This window comes from Corvus brachyrhynchos, unplaced genomic scaffold (genome assembly GCF_000691975.1).
Source record: "Corvus brachyrhynchos isolate BGI_N302 unplaced genomic scaffold, ASM69197v1 scaffold3, whole genome shotgun sequence".
Taxonomy (NCBI): domain Eukaryota; kingdom Metazoa; phylum Chordata; class Aves; order Passeriformes; family Corvidae; genus Corvus; species Corvus brachyrhynchos.
Window position 1 is genome coordinate 10,235,235 of NW_008237619.1, and position 24,782 is coordinate 10,260,016.

Below are 24,782 nucleotides of genomic sequence, written 5' to 3' on the forward strand. Positions count from 1 at the left end.
ATCCCGGGCCAGGGCATCAGTGTCCCCGGCCGGAGGCTGCCTCCCGAGCCTCGGGGAGCACAGAGGCAGCACCGGCACCTGAGTAACGGAGGGGGAGCAGTGAGACAGGTGCTCGCCGCCCTGTTCAGAGTGCTCACTGTGTGATTCAAAACCTGACACTTCACCCGGTGCCTCGTCTTCCCCGTCCGTGAAACTAAGGGGGTGACTAAGTACCTGCTTGGTGTACCACTGAGCTTTAATTCCTTGGAGGTCCTGGACGGAGGGAGGTGTTTAGAGTTCGTGTGCACAGTACCCACAGACAGTTGTTTGAGGTTCTGAGTCTTAATGCTTTACTTAGATGACCTCTGCATCTCAAAATTTCTTCAGTGCTTTTCCCTACAAAATCTCTGCACTGATTCGTTTTGAACTGGAAACTTGCATATTTGTTTGCTTTTCAGACAATTCTATTATATTTCTGTATAACTCTCTCTATTCAGAATGCTACAGCCTTGCTTAATATTTGTCAAACGGCACTCTGACTGTCGAAACTACTGGGACGAGTTTCATTTTACATGTCATCAGTAGGGGCAGAATAAGGAGCTTCGTGCTTGGCCTATTTGCTGTAACACAGTCTCAGGGCCATTGCATCAGAGTCAAAACAAGGAGCAGCTTGTTTCCAAACAAGAAGTATGGAGGAAAGTCTTCTCTGCCTCCTTCCCTGTAAGGGAAAAGAGAGGCGAGAGGGGGGTGGTGGTGGGGGAAGAAAGTTATCTTTAACAGATTCTAAAAATGCCTTTTCCCAAATATGCAGTCAGTCCCTTCAAAGGTCTCTTTGTTTATTTTCAGGAAGAAACCCAAGACAGCTGAAAACCAGAAGGCGTCTGAGGAGAATGAGATTACTCAGACGGGTGCATGCAGCGCCAAGCCGGGCCTTCCCTGCCTGAACCTTGAAGCTGTTCCTTCTCTGAGCCCGGCCCTCATCCACTCTCCACATTCACCAACAAACCTGCACGCACACACAGGGTCATCTGATTGTGAGTACACCAACATGCTGCTGGGCCTTGCTGGGGTTCTTGAAAACACCTCCCTTACTGTGGACCACGTTTTCCAGTTGGATGCTCTTTCCATAATGTCATAAGCAGTAGGTCTTCAGGGCTTACCTTTTCCCTTCTTTGGGAATTACACCTGATGCAGAACATTTTTGTGTTAAGGTTGTGATAATGTAATCAGCCAGAGAAAGCTGAGAGCGTGCTGTTAGGTCAGGTTGCTGCTTATTACAAATTAAAAAGGGAAGACCCCTCAAGCATGTCCCTGTCCAACTAGAACTGTTGCTCCTCTCCATGTAGTCACATGCTTCTCATTACCCAACCAGGGGAGTTTCAGCCTGTGCTGAAAACAAATGCCTGGCTCTGAAGCCCAAGACTGTCAAGTGTTGCCGCGAAGACAGGGGAGTGTGTTGTGGAGAGGATCACTCTGTGAGAGTCTGGAAAATCTTTGTGGACCTGTGTGGTTGTACCAGCTTTAAGGCCCTTGTTGTGAAGGCATTCACTTTCAGATTACTCATCATGGGTTAACTGGCCTTTAGAAAATGTTCTTCCCCATTTTGCCAAAAAATACAAAAATAAGGGAGGAAATTATTAAAACTGGATTTTGGAAAGTCATCTTACCTCACCAGCCCTTCAAAACATTGTCATTTCACAGAGGTCCCTGCCCAAAAGTCTCTTGGGCAAGAATGTGCAGGGTAATGTGAATCTAATCTCTCACTAATTTTAGAATATATAGTTTACCTCTTCTGTGGTGGTTTAGGATGTTGTAAAACTTACAAGACTGGGAAAAAGGAGGAAGATGATGACACCAGGTTTCAACAGCTCAGAAGCCAACCAGACTTTGCAAAAGCCTAAAAAAAAAAAAAATCAGGGCATGACAATAAAAAATCAGATTAAAAAGTATGTGTATCCTTTTCTTTTTTTAATTTAAAAATCCTGCCTCAGGGCCAAGCTTGGAAGCAGTCGGGTTATAGGGATCATCACTATCAAAATCACTTTAGCTGCAATTCATTCCTGTTGGCTTCTGACTTTATTCATTATGAGCTTCTGCCAGAGATCTTGATTTTAATAGAGCTGGTAAACATTGGGGAGACTTTCCTAAATCTCACCTGGTGATTTGGGGAGAAGAAAGAGATGTGAAACAGTTGAACAGCAGGCAGCATGCAATTTAGTATATACAAGAATTCTCTTCAAATTGGACATGTCAGGCTCTTTGTTAAAACTGGAGTGCGCTTTTGTCTTGTAATATTTTCTGAAAACAAAAAGCTTGTGAAAAAATGCAAAAAATGAGCAGAACAACAAGAAAAAAATAATCCTTATTTTCAAACAAAGAATCCCTTTATCCCATTCACAAAGATGAAAGAGTTCATTAGTAAATGGGATTTCAAACCTCACACTGATTTTTTTGACAGTACAAATGGAAACCCATGAAAGCAACCTTAGGACAGAGGCCAGCGAGGATTGTAGGGAACTTGGAGAATGAGCTCCTGCTTTTGCTTTCTGAGGTGGCCAAGTTCAGGGTGAGGAATATTGGCAGAGGGCAGCGGGGGAAGGTGGAGTATGCAGCTCTTCATGCTCTACCTGTTCTGTGGACAGTCTTTTAGACCCCTAAGTTTTTTATGTCCCCAGATCACCTTCCAGATGATCTCACAGGCCTTCTCCAACCTAAACAATTCTATTCTCTATAAATAAGAATAAACTGCCAGCCCAGGTTAGATGTTCCTTTCACACTGAAAGTATGGGGGATTGTTTTCAGAAAATGGGTTTAATAGCAATTTCAGCATTAATATTGTCCTATCTTGTGAATTGTTGAAATTTAGTTCCCAAAATATAGCTAGAGTCCTGCAAAAATTCAAGAAATGGTAAGATGTCTTGTGGTATTGATCTGTTAGCTGATTCTATGAACTTTGAAACCAATAGAAAAGCTCACAATTATTTATGATGGGTTATGACCTTTATCAGGCTGTATTTGTTGGGGGTGGTATGCATATATTTAATGTTTGGCATGCTCTTGCAAAATAGCAAGAACTCACATGAACTAAAATGAGGCATGATGAATATTTACTGCATATTTGCTATAGCTTTCTACCATGTATTGTGGTATTCTTTTTTAATATTGCCTCAATTCATAGTGCTGGAATATGTTCATGGGCACAAGAGATTAATTTTTGTGGGTCCCAACATTTCAAAATGGGCTTTCCTGTCGTTACAAATGCTTTTTCCATACCTCTGATGTGCCCTGCCTTTTGGATCAATTCTTTCCCCTCGCTCTAGAATCCCTTTCTTTGTCCTTCTCTTCCCCTCCTCTCAGAGCTACATTGCCACATCTTTCTTCCTCTCAACTTTTGGACCCATGGTGATGCTTTTCTTCTTTAGATCAGCAAGATTTCCTGTCCTTTCCCCTACCTTTAGACAGCACAACATTGCTTCTCCTCCTTTGCCCAGACCATGCTACTGCCTGTACCCCCACAGATGGGCAGATACTTCATTTTCAAAGGGCATTCTTCATTCTGCTGGGGAGTTTTTCTAGTGGATGGAAAATAATACAAAAATACTTAAAAGCTGGAGTTAGACAGGAAATTTTGGAGGAATTTTCACTAAAAAATTCAGAAACACCCAGAAAGAGTCAGCATGGTAGGGTATATTAATTCTTGGAAAAATGCACAGATGTACAGATGGTTTCATAAGGCCTCATTCATGTATCTGGGAAAAAAAATACTTGGGTTTTATGGGCCACCTATTCAGATCAGTTTGAAATCTTCACTGACCATTTTGCATGCGCAGTCACTAGTGCTTGTCAGAAAACACCACCACATATTTATTATTATGAGAAATGTTCAGAAGCCAATCTACTTTAAAATATCAGGGTGCTTTTGGAATGATTCAGATCAATTTTTTTTTCCAAGCATAGGAAATAAAAACTTAGTGATAGCCATCTGCTCCTCAGCTGTAAAAGGCAGAGGTGAAGAAAGCCTAAAGCAATAGTCTGAATGCCAGTCTTACTGATATGAATACTTAGCAGAAAAAAAACCTGTGTAGAGTCATATGTGATGCACAACATAGTTTAGGGTTTCATTCTGTAGCATAGTATGTTCTACATGCTGTTTCTGGTGCCACTTATTCCAAATGACGTTGCATTATTTGTCACACTTGTAGGACTGGGTCCTAGATTTCTGGATTTGAACACTCTATTTCCAGCAGAGATGAGTCCTTGAAGCTAGGTCCAGAACACAGGATGCATTGTGTCCAGTCCCATCTCTCTAAGTCTTGGGAAATGCTGACTTGTGCAGTACAATTGGAGAAACAAGTTAGAGGAAGAGGGAAGAGGTGCTTCCTGAGGTAACTGTTTTCATGGAGGGCTTGGCAGATAAAAACCACCACTTGGAATTAATTTGGAATTAAGCGATAGAGTGAGCTGATAGAACTCCAGCTGGGTTATACCTCTAGCTACTCAGCTGTCACAAACAGATCTATGTGCTTACCCAGAAGGAAAGTGCTCGTGCAAGGACAAACACAGGTTCTGGAAAGTTTATAAGAAAGCAAAGGGAAGCATATGAGATTTGTGCTATTTGCACGTTTTCACAAATTTCCTTGCTTATGGATGGAGAATGCATAAAGTGCATGAGGTTGTAGTTCAAAAGCTGAACAGCCTCAGGTAAAGTTTCTAAAGATTTTGCTGAGATGAAGGAGGTCATCAGGACTTGGCTGTATTTAAACTGGTTTGGTCTGTATAGGCCACTTATTTCAGGAGCCTTTCAGAATGCAGCTATAACTATATATGTTTTTCAAGTACCAAGAGATAAGATCATTTTGGCAGAAATTTTCATGAGTTCTCAAAGATACAATCAGACAAAAACTTCATTCAAACTCTGATGTATGCATCTTAACAGATGTGTCCAAACTCAAAGGAATCCCACGGGAACAGTGCAACTGAATCTCTTTGTCTCTATTGATAGTTAAAAGAGTTATTCTTAGACATTGGATGGTCCATCTGGGAAGGAATTTGTTCCAGAGAAGACAAAAGCAACATCTTTGCAAAAAGTTTCCATGGGACTGAGAGGCAGGTTGGACAATCACTGGAAAAACTTCTGAAGCAGTTTTTATGATTTTAGAGAACACAGAATTCTTGCAGAGACCTGAGATTCTGGTAAGGAATGAGTAGTGAAGGAAAGTAAGGCGTGTGTATTTTTTTTTTAAATCTGTTAAGCAATTATTGGCAAGTTGATGAAATAGGGGAGGACTTTCTAAAGTTACATTTTAGCAAGGGATCAGGGAGGTTTTTTGTATTAAATAGAATGCACTTTAAAAGCACTGTCAATGATAGACCACATCTGAACTCTTTGCCTCTACATGCTCAAGTACCATGGCTGACTTGATCCAATTCCAGCATTTTTCAGCTTTCACAGAACGGGAACTTCAAAGCAGAGTATTTGGTTTTTTCCTTCTAAGCTGTGATTTTGGTAGCTTTATAGCCTTCCAGCATGACAAGGAAAGACAGAGTGGGAACCTCACGAGATTCCTGAACTCCACAGACCATTGAGAGTGAATATGTAAACTCTGGGTTTTCATTCTCTGGAGCAGCTAGAGGGACCCACCATTCCCTTCCCATGAATCTGCCAGTTCGATATGCCTGGGGCTAGTATAGAGGCTGGATAGGTCTGAAGGTGGTTAGGCCTCATCTTTACCTTTTAGGTTTCCTGTGTTTCTCTTTGAGATTCTGTGTCAGGAAGAGAATGGTTACATGCCCTTATGGTCTTCCTCCCCCCCCTGGAAATATGTGGCTGTGATTCCCTAGGAGCTGCTCTGGAGCTTTCAAATGGTCTTCACTCTCAGTGAAGACAAGGGGACCCTGATTCTGCCAGCGTCCTTGTTTAGAGAGTCAGGCAGTATGTCAATAGTCATTTCAGCTGTATTTTTGCTGATCTATGTATGGCATGTCTTAGCTAATGCTGAATATTTTTAGGTTGTTTTTAGTGACCTAAGAAGTGATGTATGTTTAGATATCTATTTTAGATGATATAATAATAATGATGCAGGCCTTTTCTGTAGAAAGCTAAACTGAAAGCAAGTATATCCATAGTTCTCAAATACTGATGTCACAACACTTAATTATACTTTCATCTTGCAGAACATTTGAAATTTTGTTTAATATCTGCTTCTCTTTTTAGTAGTCGTAAGTGATTTCTATGTCCCATGCACTTGTATTTCTGTTTGTAAAATTATCAAAGAAATATCAGTCAGGAAGAACTTGTGTTTTCATAGAAGCAGATGTATGTTGCTTGAATTGTGTAGAGACAAAAGCAAGTACAAGCACAGGTATGTAAAATTATAAGCTGAGCTCACCCTGCCTCTTGAAAAAGCCATCACAATACACTGAAGAACTGGCAGTGTAAAATGTTGTACTACTGGTAGGAACTGGTCTCTGTATTCGAATCAGTGCGCTAAGTGAGTTTTGTCAGGTTGGTCTCTCGGGCTTTTCCTCTCTTGAGAAATGGCTAATAGCATATGGTACTTCAGTTACGAAGTCAGTGAGTATGTTTTCAGAAGCAACTGTGTCACTTTGGAGCCCAACTTTCACTGACGCATAAATCACTTATATTTGTAACACATAGATGCCTTTGAAAATTTGTCTAATTATCCTAAATGTTGGTTCTATTACTTGATGCCCTGTAATACTGTCTTGATGTTAGGTTGTGGTGTTCAGTGCTTTCCTTACTGGTCTCCATTTAGAGAACTGTCAGTGATAACATGCATAGTCTCAGCTTTGGTTTAAAACTGCCATGCAAGTTCCTAACTCTCATGATTTCAGGGGACATTTTCAGCATATTTGTGCAGTGTGTCTATCCTTTCTAAATACCAGGGAAAAGGATAAGGCTTATTGCTCCTCACAGTTCCCATAGCTTCCATTCTTGAGGTGACTGAGTTGGTATTGTAAGTCATGCTGCAGCCACTGAGACACACTGTAACTGCCCAGTAAGATGTCTGCAGTCTGTTTCTGAGTTTACTTGTTCATGTCTTCAGAGTCAGCCCCTCCAAGATTTTAATTACCATTCTTTATGTTGACAGTCTTCAGTAAATCCTTCTTTTATATATATTTCAATCGCTTCACTCATGAAATGAGGGACTGAGGAATATGTACCAATATCTATCACTGTTCAGTGTATCAAGATGTTCCAGTACTTTTTTTCAATATTTGGGATTTTGTTTGTTTTTTGTATGTGGGGTTTGTGTTTGGTTTGGTTTGTGGTATTTTTATAAATCTCCAGAGCAGTGCTTTCCTCTTCTTCCCTTGAGCTAGCTTACCTTCTTCCATCATACTCCATCTTGAAAATGAAGCAATAATGTCAATTCCACTGTAGAGTTTCTGTAACCTCTGTGATTACCTTTACTGCTTTCATAGATAGTAGTCTAGTTAACACACTGACACTACTACTTGCCTGCCTAATCTATCAATCCACATAGTCTACAGCACTTCATAGATACCAATCATTGTTCTGTTAACTTTCTCTGTCTGATATGTTTAAATAATGTTTTGTTACAGTATTTGTCTTTATGCTTTTAGTGAGTTTTTCTTTAAATTTCCTCTTCGCCCTACCTAATCTTTGTTTTACATCTAGTCTGCTACAGTTTATGCTCAGTTCTATTAATGTCACTTGGGCATGATTTCCATGTTTGGAAGAATAAATTTTCAGCTTTAATGAACTCTTATACCTTGTTATTTAACCATTGTAGCATTTTCTGCTTCCTCATTTTTCTGTTGTTGTCCTTGGATATGCATATGGACTCTATTAAAAGTATTAAGGCCACCTCCCTGCCGTTCTTACGGATTTTACTTCCTTATCTTTTCCTTTCAGACTCTTTCTGACTAACTTCCTCTTCTTTTTTTCCTTTCAATAGTTGTTCTTCTCAAAGTTGCACATACCAAAACTGTCACTTTGTGATCTGCTTGAAGGATGTCAAACATGGCATGCCAATCATTGTTATTTCATGTCTTAACCATACATGCTACTGCTGTCATCTCCTCTGTTTTAATTGGGTGAGAAGACTAAACCAAATGTGCCGTTTCCCTAATACGGTCTTCAGAGGAACACTTCAGCTTTTGACAGGTGACTCTTGCTTGAAGGAAACTGAAGCAGCTGCATCTACATCTCCTTTTGTCCTACTGTGGGTTGTTAAAATGCTGCGTAGCTCAGTGCTTGCATCTTTCTTGGTTAGTCCCTTGTGTGCTGTAGGGAGACACCTTCCACACATTGAGAAGCATTGACTGGTGTAGTAGTGGCCTGGTTTGTTGCAGCTACACAACTCCAAAGTTACAGGTGTAAAAATATGCTTGGTCACCTCCTGCTCCTTTTCACCACTGTGATCTGTTCAGCACTGGAGCTTTTTGCTCGTCTCCCATAAGCTTTCATAGTTGCTTTCTTCTCTTTTGCTTACCTGTGGTAGAATAGCCGTGTAATCTTTGTGCTGTGATCCCCCTCAGTAACTTTAGAACAAGGTATGGCCAAACCAGTATTCAAATAAGAGAAAACCAAAACAATTCTTGCATTGTTCACAACTGAACAGAGGGAGCTCTTTCATTTGAACCTTTTTTTGAACTGAAGCCTTAACATGGTAGTGGGGGAGAACCTGAAACATAAAACAAAGGAATTGTTTAATACCACCTACTAATGTTTATAAAGTGTGCTAGGAGGTGTTGTGGGGGAAAATCATGTTCACAAGAAATGTGGTGTTTGATCTGCTCCATGGGTGAAAGTCAGCTGTAAGCCATCAGAATGTCACTAAACTTCATTTGCATCAGGGTGTTTGCCTGGCATCACAGTGCATGGAGACCACAGCGGTGTGTTCTGGCTGGCACTGTGCATTTGAATTCCCAAGGATACCAGGTGCTGTCATTTCTAGAGGAGATGCCGTTGTGCCATGTCTTCCTTTATGTTTTCTGTGGCTGTTTTCATTGTGCATGGAGTCATTCACAAGGCTAAAATAACATGAGATCCAGTCTTATGTATCTACCACTCAGGAAAGAGAGTACAAAGAGAATTCAAGAATCTATCAGCACAAATAGCTCCTTGAGGAATTAACGGCACCTATGAAAAAGAGACAAACAAATCCTAGAACCCCTACTCATCCCAGCTTTGTTGTGTTAAACACTGAAAGGATCTCTGCCCGGCTGGGATGTGCAGTGTATATACTCTGTATCAATCTGTGACATGTGGTGAAATGCTTCTTCTTGAAAGCCCACGAGAGGGAAGTAGTATAAATTAAGAGTAATCTCACAACAGCTATTTTTGCGTTCTTAACCAGTGAAAATGTAAGTGTAGCAATATTGTGCATCTATTAAAAATCTTGAAAGGCTCTTTATAACTAGATGATAGGAGTGATAACGTGTAATTTGTTGATGTTACAGAGATAGAGAAAAAAACACAAAGTAGCAATTTTTGTGTGAAAAGGGGTATGATACAGGAAATAAAAACAGAGAAAGGGACTTCTCGTAGTTTCATGCCTGTGTGGGCAACCATGTCAATTTTAACAAGAATACCTTGTGCTTTGATCCTATGCTACATTTCAAAACTGAGCATATTCCCTGTATTCAAAAGTAAAACTCCCAGATGCTATCTCTAGTGTTTTTGGTTGAGTAGAGGGTAGAATGTGCCTGAAGGCAGACCTGAGAAATAACTCTCATGCACTGCATTAATATCACCTGTTGGTGTCTGAATGCTTGTGTATGCGTGTAATTCCAGGGCCTTTTCCCCAGGGAGTGGGGGGAAGCACTGGAACTGACAATATACATTTAATGCTAGAGTTCCATCTGATGATATCAAGCCACCCAGGAACGCTGTGTTCTTGCTTATTGCCTTGGTTTATTAATTTAAAGCATTCAGCCATACATTACTATTCCTATGAAAACTAAGTAGGTGATTTTGGAAATAAGTCTGTTCCCAGAGATCGCAGAGGTCTCACTGAGGACAGTAACATTTCCTGTGGCCTTCGGTATTGTAGACATGAGCATGTGCTGCTTCCCACTGATATTTAAATCTGAATTATAAGCAGGCCTGAACACTCGTCCCATAAGCTCAAAATAAAGAAGCCACAGTCCAAAATAGTATGAATATGTGTCTCACGACATTTCTAAGTTGAAATATTCACCAAAGCACCCAGTTGTACTAGTTAACAATTATCCTTTCACTAGTAGATAAAAAAGACAAATGGAAAAAATAACCAAATAAAATCTAGCATTTTCATGTGGTAGCTTTCCTCTACTCAGGGCTGAGACAGAGGCACTGGAAGAGATAAAAGAATCTTTTCTCAGCCCTGAGGACTGGCATTTACAATTTTTCATCCATCTCTTGTTTCTCCCATCAACCATAGTTCTGTGACCAGAACAAAACCTAGACTGAAAGGCTTTTCTCTGGAATCGTGGAGGAAATAAGCAGTGCTCTCCCACAGAGCTCAACCATAACTGACTGCACCCTTTTCCTAACAGACTGCTGCAAACACTCCCTGTAGAGAATTCTAGCTTGAATGGAAACCTCCTAAACAGGTAATTACCTTAAGAGGTTTTAATCTATATTTTCCTTTTAACCAAAGCCCACAAGCTTTCAGGCTTACTGTATTTAACCACACTCAGGTTGATAAGCTTTTCCTCCTTGTCTTTCTGCCTGAAGGAAAACCTAACAATACAGGGTGAACATGAAGGAGTTCATGGAATAGCAATTGTCTCTTCCAGAGACATGTTTTAATATATTTGCACCTATTACCTTCTAATCCATTCCTTCTCCAGACACAGCTCCCACCTCCAACCCCAGCCCCTTCTCCTCCCTAAACAAGGTTTTTGAGAGAGGATATAAGTTTATACAGTCCCCCCACAGCAAGACAACCAAAAGTAATCCTTATCCACTTCCCTTATGGGGATTCAGTCTGAAATACACTATTTGGATTTAAACAAAAGCCTTTAAAGGAGGTGGAGGTATTCTTAAGGACTAGAGTAGTCTTTTAATCAGGGCCATAGAATAGCAAAACAAATCACCTTGTTTGCCTACATTTTCCAAAGAATTTTTTTTGTTCCAAGAAGCATCCCCCCTAATCTTTTTTTGAGTAGGGAGTGCTCACACCAGCATTGCTGGCCCATGTCCCTCTTCCCCTGCTCAGTGACTCTCGTGCTGTGGGTCCACCAGTGAAACATGCACTCTGAGTAACAGCACCTGGCACTGGGAAGGAAAAGGAGCAATACATGGCACCTAGATTTTTAAAAAGATGAACTGCCTTAAACTTGTAGCCAGTTAAAACAGTGGGACCATGCTGGGGTTTGGCAGGATCATGCATGAGCTCTCTGGGAACAAGAGAGTGTGGTAGAAACGGATTTCATGTAGAACATGAAAATGTTCCCTACTGAACATCTCTTACAGAAGAGATGAGCACAGCGTTGTTTCTTTTCCTAGGAAATGGTGCCATCATGTGGCACCACATTTTCTCTCTGTTTCCTGTTTTTAGAGGGCAGTTGTGCAGTTTTCTCCCTTTACATTTTTAAAAAGTGCATTATAATGCTCTTTGGCAAGCTTATATTTCACTAACATAAATAGATTACAACTGACTGGAGCACGGGAATTAACACCCTTGTCGTGCTATGGCCACAGCCTGTTGAAATCCCTGTTAATGCAGCTATGACAGCTCTGAGGCTTCTTCTGTAATGTCATACATGTTGCTTGGAGGTGTTGAGGGTACCCACAGGAGAGGTATCCTCCATCAATGCAGTCCACATCTGTGCTATGGAGATACAATGGCATGGTTGTAGATGGTCTGCAGACAAGGTCTGAGAGAGGAACTGAGATAATCAGAGTGTATGTGTTGAATGTGGAGGTATATTTGACTGGACCCCAAATATGTGCCTGGGAATAAAAAATGGCTTTTGCCTGTATCCTCTTTGAAGTGTCTTTGGAATTTCTAAAATAGCAAGTATACAAATTGGATTGAGAGTGAGAAAAGTAAATATCCTGGCTCAAAATGTAGTACTTCTCTAACTTAAAAATAGCTGAATGTGTTGTTAACACTGGAGCCTTTGGTCACTACACTGCTATGAATTGGAGCCAGTTTTTACCAAGTGTTTTACAATTGCAAGTAAATTGGAAGCAGGATGCTGGCCCTAAAGAGGAATAGAAAAATTAGCCACTAGAGTAGTTTGAAAAGAAAACTAGGTTTTTGTAAGCCTGGAGAATAAAATTTGAAGATGCCTGTGGAGTTAATTCTTGATAGTTCTGTAGTACTCTTTATCCAAGGGTGCAAAACTATCCACTAAAATTCCTGGAGGCAGGTAGCCCTGCAGGACCGGGTGCATGATGCTGTCCTTGTTCAAGGTGTGGAGGAAACTGAGGCACAGACATTGCCACCTGTGGACTGTAGAGCAGACAGGATTAGTGTGGACGGACACCTCCTGACATCTGTCAGGCAAAGCATAGGAAGGTGACTCCCTGCCTGCCCCCAGGCCTGGAAGCTGAAATAGAGGCTTTTGTGCTTGACACTGGAGATTTATGTCCTCTGGGTATAGAAGCCATTTTCTGTACAGATCACCTATGGTTTAGTCTTCTAAACTTACAGTTTTATGTAAAATGGATATCTCATCATTCAGTACATGCTAAAAAGGACAGGGCAATTAACTGAACAAATCATCCATAGGAAATTTGCCGAGCATTCTCTAGTCTGCAGAAAAAGGCTCCTGAAAAAAAGTTTAAACAAACTCACTCTTATTTGCCATCTCCTTGGTGTGTTTTCTCCTTGGAGAATAAGGTTGTGTTCGTGTGTGCATGCATTTCTGTCTTTCAAACGAATGTAGTTATTAGCTACAAAATTTAGAGAAGTTTGACAGCTTTCAGAACACAGTGATTCTTTCTTCCATAGAGTGTATTACTGACACATTAATAGATGTTGTGCTGGTAAAAATACAGTACTTCCTGTTAAATGTAGACTGCTACATATTTTGATTCTAACAACAATCTGGTAGGGTTAGGGCAATTTGTGTAGTGTCATCTGGTGTTTGTTTTGGATAGATATTATAGAAGGAGATACTGATTTTCAAGATGTTCAAGCAGATGATTGGGTGAAAACTCCAGCAAACCTTTAAAGCAACAGAAAGCAAGGGCTACTCCTGGTCAGATCTCCTGCTGAGGATACAAATGTTCTTCTATATTCCTGAAACTTCATATAAGCTTTTCCTCTTGCAGGCCTCTGTTTAGAATGAGGCCAAATATTCAGAAGAATCAGTCTGAGCAGGCGTGGCTGAATTGGTCTCTCCCGCATCTCTAAGATGTACTGAGAAGTCAGACATTGCCAGGTTTTCAGGATGTGAATCCTGGTCACTTCCTTGAGTGAAAGAAGTGTTACTCCACTAAATTGGTCCCAGAGAGTTGGAAGCTGATGCAGTACTAATGTTGTGTATGAAAACACTATATAGGAATTTTTGCTCTATTAATCCAGTTTTATAGTAACTAACTTGACAACGACAGAAAATAAAGCTTTATCAATTGGCATAAGTCAGGTCATTGAAGCTGAAGAAAGCACCCATGCTTGTTGCAGTGCAAAGTTTGGAATACAAGACACGAATGTATGGAAATGAGGACTTCGTATGGAAATTGTGGGGCTGGAGTAGCTTTCACATATTGTGATGGAAATGCTGTATTTCCACGGAACTGTTGTGTTTATGAAAGAGTTGAGATTTTTATTCCAACATAAGGATTCTTTACTCACATATATCTTTCTTAAGGAAAATCTGTTTTGGTAACAGGGCTTTGATTGGTTGGGGTTATTTGTTCTGTAAAGTCTTTAACAAGTATCATAGACAATGATATATAGGCAACTCCTTCATGCACCTCCCTCAGTTAGAGTACTTTACCCACTTTAGAGCTGCATTTTAAGTGAAAGAAGGACAAGCTGGAGAGAAGATAGAAGAAGATAAGAATGAGGAGAATACCTATAACCAATGAGGATGATTTGGAGACCTGAGTTTGTATTTTCTAGAAAAGACAGGTCTAAAGAAGAAAAGTAGAAGAAAAGTGAGGCACCTTCCGGTATATGAGAGAGTGCTATAAAGAGGAAAATGGTCAATAGTTCTCCCTGTCTGTTAGGGAAAGGGGTTGAGTAATCAGTTTCAAAGTTAAATACTAAGAAATCTCTCTTGCTAGAAAGACAGTAGACAGTCTGTCTGGGGAGGGAGGTGAAATCCACGATGCTGTTTTTGCAGACATGGTAGACAAATTTGTGAAGAGATAGCGTAGATAAATTATTCCCACATGAGGAAAAGTAGTAGACTAGATGACTGTCTGAAGAACCTAATGCATCCTTTTGATACAAACAGGAGGCTGTGGTCATCCAACAGTTGATGTGGAGACCAAGGATTAGAGATTTCCAAAACCACACATGGTAGAGGAAGAGAGTAAGGACTAGATGATACTGCTTGTCTCCAGCAGCAGCCGGTTATTAGGTTTGTTGTGCTCCCAGGAGCTAGTGGCTGGATTACTGTTGCGCAGAGAAACAGCTCCAGAAGCAGGAAGACCACCTACTAAGCCTAACTCTACATCTTCATCTGAGCCCAGGGTGTTCTCCCAACTAGGGAAGCACTTGTCATTTTGATAATAAAAACACAGAGACCATGTGCTGTCTCCAGCAAGATACATCTCCAGCTTTTCCACCACCTCTCAAAGTGTGCATTCTTCTCAATGCAAGGCTTGAGAAGGTTCTCAGAAAGACAAACTAGGCAAAAACACCAAGCTAGTTCTAGGTGATCTTGTCTAAGTGAGACATCAGTAAGATGTTTTGCCAGACAATTTTCTAAATTTTGCTGCAGAAGATTGAGGCAAAAACTAAATCTATATCTGTCTCAGCAAGCCCACCAGTTGTCAAGAATATAAGACAATTATTTTCTATTCCCCATAAGTATGAAAGCACACAGTCTTTGGGTTTCACTCTGCTAGTCATTCCTGTGAAAGAGCACACAGTGAGTTTCCAAAAAAGCTTGGATTCCAGCATCTTAGGCAGTTTTGCTTCAGGTGGAGGCTGTACTGAGCTACTGCTGAGTTACAGTAGCTGTGGTGGATTCATCACCACTGTGTTTCTAGAAATGGTAGTCATTACTGTGCAATGAGCTTTGAGATACTGTGATTTTAAAAGACACTAGAGAAAATCAAATTCTCTGATATCCTTCAGTTATGAGCATTAAGACTTTCAGGAATTGCCTTTGCAGAGAGGGACATCTAGTGGCTGTACAGGAAAAAACCTTACTAAATGCATTTTCAAATGTACAACGTAGCCATTTGTGAATGGCCTGCAGTGTTCAGCATTCTGTACATATTTTTGCTTCTACTACATCACATGTTTTCTGGTCATTTTTTATCGTTTTGACAAACAAAAAAATCACCATTTAAAGCCATAACTTCCTAGCTCTGTGTAGGTCTAAGTACGGTAACTCTGGCAAATAGAAAACTGCCTCAAACCATTCTTGATGTACCTCACTGCTGCACTTCCACGTTTTCTATAGCATCTTCCAGGAGTCCACTGCCTGCTGTTTCCTTCTGTCATTGCCTTCTCCTTTGGTACTGTACTTGGAGAGCTTGTCATTGTTATTGTCATGGTAAAACCTACTTTCTTTTGAATGCCCATAGCATAAAAGTCAGCAGGAGGGGTGGGTGAGATTCAGGGAAACACTAATCTAAGCATTCAGTCATGTATTACACAACAAAAGTTTTTTCCTTTCCCATCCAAGTTGTGCTCCTTCTTACTAGTTGAGGATGAATTCCATGCATGTTTCTGTGAATAGCCTGACAGTTTAATCGGTGCATTTGCATACGAGCAAATGAAGCTTTTTTCAAAGTTGCACAGTAATATGTTTCACCTTTATGCCATGCCAGCTTCAAATTGTATCCCAGGAGGATTTCAAATGTGCATAATCTGTGCAGTTGTCTAGGCTTTTTTCCTTTCTTTTTTTTCTGCCTTTTTTTTTTTTTTAAACTGGCAAATGCCTATTCATTGCCCATCTGGGTAAGAATGGCCTTTGCATTTTCACATCCATTCTTTCCTATATGGTTTGTGAATACCCCTCCAATCAGAACTTGCTTCACAGAAAGGGGACAAAACCATTTTACAGGAGTTTCTCAGAATAAGTCCATTGGGATCTCTACATCATGTTTACTGGACAAAAAAAAGGGGGGTACTTAACAAAGACCACTTGAATTTCACAGAAAGTTTCCCACTGTCTCGAGTTTAAAAGAGTGGCAGGCCTGAGAAGAGCCTGAGACAGGAGTCTTTTTCCTGAGCTGGGCATTCTGTGCAGTGACGAGTAGATGAGTGTGCGTGTGTGCAGCTGGGCCTTGTGAGGAGCTGACACACTTTCTGGCTTGTCCAAGGCTCTAGGAGTCTTTGTCAGAATGTGGCATTTACTTAGACTCAAACCTGCATTGGCCAGTTCGTGTTTTGTGGGGAACGTCACCTTTGGACTTTCAGCTTAGAACAGCATAAAGTAGGAGTCAACCACGAAACTTGGATCTGGACCCGGTTTCCTGCAGAGAGGGAAAGGATCTGCATTGGACAGCAGGTTTTGCTACAGACCAATCTCTGGAATTTGTTAAGACTGCTCTTTATACCGATGTGGCTTGTGTAGTAGTGTTTCTGACACTTATGCAGATTATTTGGTTGCCTGGACTTTGGATAGATATGGTTTACAGTGTTGAATGTCAAGGAAAGTGGCCTAGAAAAATCATCCTCAAAATCTGTATTAGCTTTTTTTAACCATTTATTGTGTGTCTCTTCCAACCACCCTTCTTCTTTTATTCTCAAGGAGTAAATTTCAGTTGCTTCTCAGTGGAAGAAGTGGTAGATGTTCCAACAATGAGAGGATCTTTTTAAGAGCAAACTCTAATAGCAACAAAAAATAATGCCATTGATGAAGTGACTCAGTTGGCTTTCAGACCAGCTCCTACACCACAAGGTGCATCCAAGATCAGTTCCTACAGTAGAGCTATTCACATCACTCTTAGAAATGCACACAAACCTCTTTTCTGTAGCCAGGATCAACCTCAACTGCCTGTTTCATCAAGTTAGCTCAGGACCCAATACACTGTGGCTTGACATATACACAACTCTTGATTCCCACAGCCAGGACCTGAGAAGGGCTGTTGAAACTTAGAGATGAACCTTGCCCTTCCTCCTTTCTATATGTGATTTGTGGGTTAGTGGCAGAATTCACTTTACCAGGAAGTCATCCAGTCTCATGATGCGTATCACACCTTTCTGGAAAGGAGTTGTCCTAAGGATGCATTTTTCAGAGTTCTGCTCACAAAAGTAATTTTATCTGCCAAGTTGCATAGTAACAAAGTAGGTTTCTTTTCTCAAATCAAGAGACCTGTCTGTAGCATCTCTGGTATGTGTAGAATATTCCACATTGTGCATGTTCAAGGTAGGATTTTGGGTTATTGGGTTAGACTGCTGCATATTACTTCTTATTATCAAATACCTCATTTGACAAAGCTGAAAATAAAGACATGTTTCTGTGAGCATGAGCCCTAGGAGCAAACCAGGTAGTCACTGACACTACTCAAAGATAGATGGACATAAATGGGTAGCTGTACAGTCACTTGCTATAATAAGTCTTGAAAAGAGGTGTCACCTATTTATCAATAACTTTCCCTCCTTCTGTTGCCGCACCAATACAAAGCTTTTGCCAAGGATTCTGACTTTCTGTGTAAATCCATTTTGGATTCTTGTATGATCGGACACGTTGGGCAGGGAAGCATCTGGAAGGGCCTGGAGGCCCCTGGAGAATTAGTCTATCAGGAAGGAGGAGGAAATACATCTCTTCTGTACAATATTTTGTGTAATAATAGTTGCAATGCCCTTGAAGGAAAGTCTCCCAGTTTCTAAGATGTTTTTCTAGTCCTGTGGTAAGTCCCATCAGAGAAAGAAGGTTTCCTGGCTAAACTTATGAACAAGACAGATTTATTTCACACTCTCCATGATGGTGTTAGTGATTTCCTCCTTGTTTCTGCTACGTGAGCATCCCTTCAGTGTGCTAATCACACATGGAAATTAATAACCTTCTGGTACAGGTTGGTTTACATCTGTTAACATGAGACTTCTTCAGACAGCTTGGGCCCATTGTGATTTCCAGTTCCTGACCTTTGTGCTTCCCTTTAATCATCAGCTACTTCAGAGAATTAGAATAACCACCAGTGTCCAAGGCGGTTTCTCTTTGAACCACCAGAACAGAGGGTGCTCGAGACGTTGGTAGTGAATAAATGGGAAGAAAAAGGCAGAGCAGGGAGGATGCCACATTTGCCTGCAAATTGCAGTGAGTAGTGTTCTACTGCCTGTGGATGAGATGTAAAGCACTCCTTAGGGCAAAGCAGAGAGACATTGTTGGGCTAAGAGGCCTGGGTATGCCTTTCAACTGCTTTCAGTGCTATTTATTTGCTCTGTATATTCGTTAGACAGTAACGATAAGCTAGTTTAATTTACTCACACTTACCAACTTTTACTTTTGGATGCTCACTCATTAACAAGTTATTGTGGCAAGAGTGGTTATATCTTTGGTGGGAATATTCAAGACAAAATGCCTGTAATACTAGTGGTCATTTAGCATTGCTTTGTCTAAGTTTCTAGAAACCGAGGTGATGTATGTACTACAAATGCTAAAAGAAAAAAAAATATTAATAGTGTTTTATTTGTTTACCAATCAAGGAGCGCAGCTGATTCTTCATAATTAAAAGGTGAAACCACAGTTTCTGCCTGTCACAACCTAAATAGATGAAAACTTGCTGAAGAGCAGGAAAGGAAATGGGAAAGCATAAAAACCAAAGCAAGCAAGATGAAGATAGGGAACAGTGGATTGAGAGATTAAGAAGTTTCTTTTCAGTCACTTGTAAAAGTTAATTTTGAAGATTATATTGGTTCTGTATCCAAATTGGTTAGATGCTTTTCTAAACTGTTCTCAATTTAGATTATTCAGCCAAACTAAGACAAAATCTTCCTTGGAGTAAATGTCTGTAATTTTCCAGTTTCTGTAAAGTAAATAACAGCAGGAGAACATTTGTTTTTATATGATGGCATTCTGGTGCAAGTCAGAACTTGGGATATGCTAAAAATGAAGGGGACAGCTCATGTTAACTTTTTGCTTTGGGTTTTTTCAGAGGACTGTTTGTCACTATTGAGTAGCAAATGTTCTAAACCACAACCCCAGACAAAACTGTGCGTGGGATTTTAGGAACATTTACAGCCTAAATCTTGAACCAGATTTGGATTTTACAAAGTGACTGCCAGTTTTTTTGATACAAGTAACTGTACTGTGAAACACAGGCAATCTAGATTGAAATCATATTTTCATATATACTCTTTGCATTAACAGCTTAGGGTCATTAAAGTAAGATTCTGATCTCTTCTGGCATAGGTCCAATCCAAATCTTAAAATCCAGCTTTAATCCATGTGCTCAGTGTTTGCAATTGACTGGCTCTAAGCTTTTTAAAGCTAGATAAACTGATAGGGAGTCCAAGGCCCAGGAGTGTGATTGGAATTTAGGCCCAGCTACACCTGTCTGCATTTGGTTTTGTTCAAAAATTCAGGACTTGATCTTCTGGAAATGAGTAGTGAAGTTTAGTTGTAGCCTTACAAAAATGATGTGTTCTTACCGATGTCTCTGTGAGATTTTTGCAGTGCAATCGGTTTTGTTTACACAGTGGACAGTCACCTTTGCCAGTGCTCTTGTGGTGGCCCTGCAGAGGACAAGACTCATTCTGTTCTTTTTGTTTGTTTTTGTCACCTGCTCTGCTCCAGGTAACATCAGTTGCAAGGGGATGACAGAGCGCATTCATAGCATCAACCTTCACAACTTCAGCAATTCTGTGCTCGAGACCCTCAACGAGCAGCGCAACCGTGGCCACTTCTGTGACGTGACGGTCCGCATCCACGGGAGCATGCTGCGCGCCCACCGCTGCGTGCTGGCGGCGGGGCGCCCCCCCTCGCCCGAGACCCAGATGCGGGGTTGCTGGCGGCTGGCAGCCCCTTCTTCCAGGACAAGCTGCTGCTGGGCTACAGTGACATCGAGATCCCCTCAGTGGTGTCAGTCCAGTCTGTGCAAAAGCTCATTGACTTCATGTACAGCGGGGTGCTGCGGGTCTCACAGTCAGAGGCCCTCCAAATCCTCACAGCCGCCAGCATCCTGCAGATCAAGACTGTGATTGATGAGTGCACAAGGATTGTCTCACAAAATGTGGGAGAGGTCTACCCGGTGATTCAGGATTCTGGCCAAGAGACACCCAGGGGAACACCTGAATCAGGCACCTCGGGGCAGAGCACTGACACAGAGTCTGGCTACCTGCAGAGCCATTCACAGCACAGTGTGGACAGGATCTATTCAGCCCTCTATGCCTGTTCCATGCAAAATGGCAGTGGGGAGCGCTCCTTTTACAGTGGAGCTGTGGTCAGCCACCATGAGACAGCCCTGGGACTCCCCAGGGACCATCACATAGAAGACCCCAGCTGGATTACCCGGATTCATGAACGGTCGCAGCAGATGGAGCGGTACCTCTCCACCACTCCAGAGACCACACACTGCCGGAAGCAACCCCGCCCTGTCCGAATTCAAACCCTGATGGGCAACATCCATATTAAACAGGAGATGGAGGACGACTATGACTACTACGGCCAACAGAGGGTGCAGATTCTTGAGCGCAATGAGTCTGAGGAATGCACTGAGGACACTGACCAAGCAGAAGGCACTGAGAGTGAGCCCAAAGGGGAAAGTTTTGACTCGGGTGTCAGTTCCTCCATTGGCACTGAGCCTGATTCCATGGAGCAGCAGTTTATGGCTGGTCTGGGCCGGGATGGGCAGCAAGAACCCTCTCAAGCAGATCAAAATGACGTCCCTGCTGATGGCACTCAGCCGCAGCAGCAGCAGCAACATGTAGATGCCAACTCTTCCTCACCAGAGAGAAGCAATGACGTTGAAATGGACAGCAAAGTGCTCACAGTCAATAACAGCACCGAAAAGGGGGCTTTGCAGCCTTCTGTCAACACATCTGTTGCCCAACCATTGCCAACCACACAGATCTACTTACGCCAGACAGAAACCCTCACCAGCAATCTGAGGATGCCACTGACTCTGACCAGCAACACTCAGGTCATTGGCACAGCTGGCAACACCTACCTGCCTGCCCTTTTCACCACGCAGTCTGCTGGCAGTGGGCCTAAGCCTTTTCTCTTCAGCCTGCCCCAGCCTTTAGCTGGCCAACAGACACAGTTTGTGACAGTGTCCCAGCCCGGCCTGTCAACCTTTACTGCCCAGCTGCCAGCCCCACAGCCCTTGGCCCCATCTGCAGGCCACAGCACAGCGGGTGGGCAAGGCGAAAAAAAGCCTTACGAGTGCACTCTCTGTAACAAGACTTTCACCGCCAAACAGAACTACGTCAAGCACATGTTTGTACACACAGGTAAGAGTACTTCCTTCTGGCTTGCATATGGAGCCAGAGAAGGTCCTTTACAACCATGGACTTAGATTCTGTTTGCCAACCTGCCAGCCCCCAGCACAAACAGGAGGGAGGGCTTATCCAGGGAGCTGGTGTCACGGAACACTTCCTGGGCTCACTGTGCTGAAGTTGAGCCCCTGCAGAAACATACGGATCCCAAACAGGGGCCTAACTACACACGGTGCAGAAACAAGCTCATTTTAGTTGGAGTAAAATGTGTCTTGCATCCATCCAAGGAAATGGTGAGCATTCATTGTACCCTGGAAGCTGACCAGGCAACATTCAGTGGAAGAGTGGAAACTAATAGGTCGTAAGAAAAACTGTATCTACTAAGAAAAGGCATCCCCCTGTAGGTTTTACAGCTATGGGGTGTTAAGCTCAAGTGGTGGTGAGGTTAGGGCAAATTAATTACTGGTGGAGCTGCAGCAGTAGGTCCAGGCCCAGATGTTACACATACACACACTGTCACTGTCACATATTTTCTAGATCTCACATACTACTGTAAGAAAGTAAATCTGAAGTTTTGTCAGAAAGTCTTTGTGTACTTCACTGAAGCTGATTGCTGTAATCCCTTGTCTCTTGGTAAGTCAGAGGTATCACTAGCTGTGAGTACAGAAACATAAAGTTCAATGAGAAAATATTTAAAGAATACGTGTGGAACACAATGGAACACAACATCAGCACCTTTCTGTTTAAAACTGCAGCTGCTTTAGTACATTATGTATGGTCTATTGAGATAACATAGGTAACCATATTTGCCACTGAGCCAAAATGGCCTTTTCTAGCGTTACCAAGTTATGAGGCTTCAAAGCCAGGATATAAATGCATTCTACATGGAAGAATTATCATGGGTTCAGGACTAAGTTTTGCTTGCTTTAGCCCTTGGCTCTTTCTGCTGTTGGAGAGAAATTCTAGTTTAGAGAAAGAGTAAATATTTCTTTCACCAAGCAGTGGCTTTGTTAACATCAGATCTTAAAATAAATGCTGGGTTTGTGATACATGGAGGAGAACCTGGAAAAATTGCCCTAAGTATGGGAGGAATGTAGGTCATGCCTCTCAGTTGTACACAATAGATTTCAATTCCATGTGCATATATAAACTTTTAACTTCAACTTACCTGTATTTATCACTTAAATGAAAAACTCCTCTAGACATCTAAGGCGGACATGTATGTGTACACATACAAAAAGATCAACTTCTCAGGACTGGTACAAAATGTATAATTGCAAGGATCAAGCGTCCTGAATCCCAAGATTACCTTTACGTCTGTTTATATTCTCCATCTTTCTGTTGTGGATGAGTAGCTAAAATACTACACAGATAGTGTCGTTATTCAGAAGAATATCCCCTTCAGAACACAGTCAAATATATCTGCTTGCATCCTTGTTCTAAAAGCTAGAAAGGCTTTTTTACAAATAGCTTCACTGAGATTAGATACTTTATTTCCCCCACCCCCAGCTTGGTATTTATTTCCCCCACCACTGCACTAGGTTATTTGGAGTCAGATAAAGAATAGTGCTGGAAGACCTGTTCTAAAACATTCTTAGCTTCTACAGGTAATACCAACTGAGGAAATTGATAGGCATCTCCAATCATGAATTAATATTTTATTGATGTGGGTCTGAGAATGCCCAAAATAATGAACTGTGGTGGCAAGGAAAATTTTGGGTAGATAAATCATTTCAAAATCCATTTAGGAGCTAAGTGGCTCCTCGAATGTCTGGGAGACTAATTTCGCCTTAACCAACAGAGAGCTAGGCTTCAGAAACCCCTCCTGAAAATAATCTTTATGTGTGCAGCCTCAGAGAAAGTCTGTCTGCTACCTTGTCTAGTGATGGACAGGATCATTACAAAAATAGAGGGGAGACAGCTGTTCCCACTGTCAGGGTGACTTTCCTTAGCCCTGTTAAAAGAAGCCAGGCAAAGTGGCTCTGGAAAAGATCCACAGAAAAATGGAGAGGTTTGGGAGATGCAAATGTTTGCATTAATCTTTTTGTTTGGAGCGCTCACAAGAGAAGTCATGGAAGAGTGTAATCATAAACCAGAATTCAGTAACTTAAAGGCCTCTATATCTCTGTATGTTTTTATGTTTCCAAAAACTACAGTCTGATGTAGCTTTCCATGTGACAGAAACAGACCTCTTTTTCTTCTTTCACATGGGTGCAAACATACAAGTGATTCATATTTTTCCATGTTCCCTGTAGACTCACTTAAATATATCCCACAATGTAATGGAAATACAGTGCTAGGATGCATGCAGTGTCTGCACTTTATAAGGCACTATTGCCTTTTCCTACACATCACACTGTGATAAATACTGGATTAAAGGATGCAAAAGATGTGCCAGGGGGATCATGTCAGGGCACCAACGTTGCTGCCTCCACACCTTTCTAGTCTGGGCTACTCATGGTGACTGGATGAGGGGAAGTTGTATGAGGAGTGGCTGAGGTTACTTGCCTTGTTCAGTCTAGCAGATTTAGGGGAGACCTCGTTGTGACCTACAGCTTCCTCACAGGGGGAAGTGCAGGGGCAGGAACTGATCTCTTCTCTGTTGTCCAGTGATAGGACATGAGGGAATGGCATGAACCTGTCTCAGGGTAGATTTAGGTTAGGTATTCAGAAAAGGTTCTTCACCCTTTGGTTGGGGTTGTTGGGTGCTGGAACAGGTTCCCCAGGGAAGTGGTCACAGCACCAAACCTGACAGAGTTGGAGAAGCTCTTGGATAACGCTCTCAGGCACATGGTGTGATTCTTGGGGTGCTGCTGTGCAGGACCAGGAGATGGTCTTTGATGATCTTTGTGAGTCCCTTCCAACTCAGGATTCTATGATTCCATGACCTCAGTGTCAGCACCAAGCATCCATTATGGTTAGGGTTCAAAGAGCTGCAGAGCCTACATCTCCAGAAACACAGGGGCTGGAAAAGGGGACCATGACCAGGGCACTGACATTGCTGCTTCTCCCATCCAACTCAGGATATGCTATGGTTCTATGATTCTAGTAATCCCATGTTGCTGTCTAATACCAGCCAAATACAAAATACAGAAGCAAAAGGAATTACGTGCACATTTAATTCACTGAGCAAAGTTTTCTCTGACTTGAAGAATCATGGGAATAAAGAATCTACAGTGCTCACTTAAGAAGCACAAAAATTTGCATACAAAAAAGAAAAACTAAAGTTTTGTGATTCTTTGGGGAGGAGAAATCCCAGGAAGGCTTTGAAGCTAAGATTAAAAAGCCACAACGCAGTGTATCTTAGAAACT

The 24,782-nt window shown here is 41.7% G+C and overlaps 1 protein-coding gene across 2 annotated transcripts in view; it reads left to right on the forward strand.

The window, feature by feature from the left end:
• ZBTB20 (zinc finger and BTB domain containing 20) overlaps window positions 1–24,782 on the forward strand; it is a 449,829-nt gene that overhangs the window by 418,751 nt on the left and 6,296 nt on the right. The window contains exons 1-3 of one of the 2 annotated variants that reach the window (XM_017731918.1): window positions 829–1,013; window positions 19,831–19,992; window positions 20,040–21,485. In XM_017731918.1, coding sequence (XP_017587407.1) covers window positions 19,851–19,992; window positions 20,040–21,485 — 1,588 coding nt within the window. In that variant the 5' untranslated portion in view covers window positions 829–1,013; window positions 19,831–19,850. Of the gene's footprint in view, window positions 1–825; window positions 1,014–19,830; window positions 19,993–20,039; window positions 21,486–24,782 lie in introns of those variants that run through there. The other variant, XR_552321.2, reaches the window with a different exon arrangement.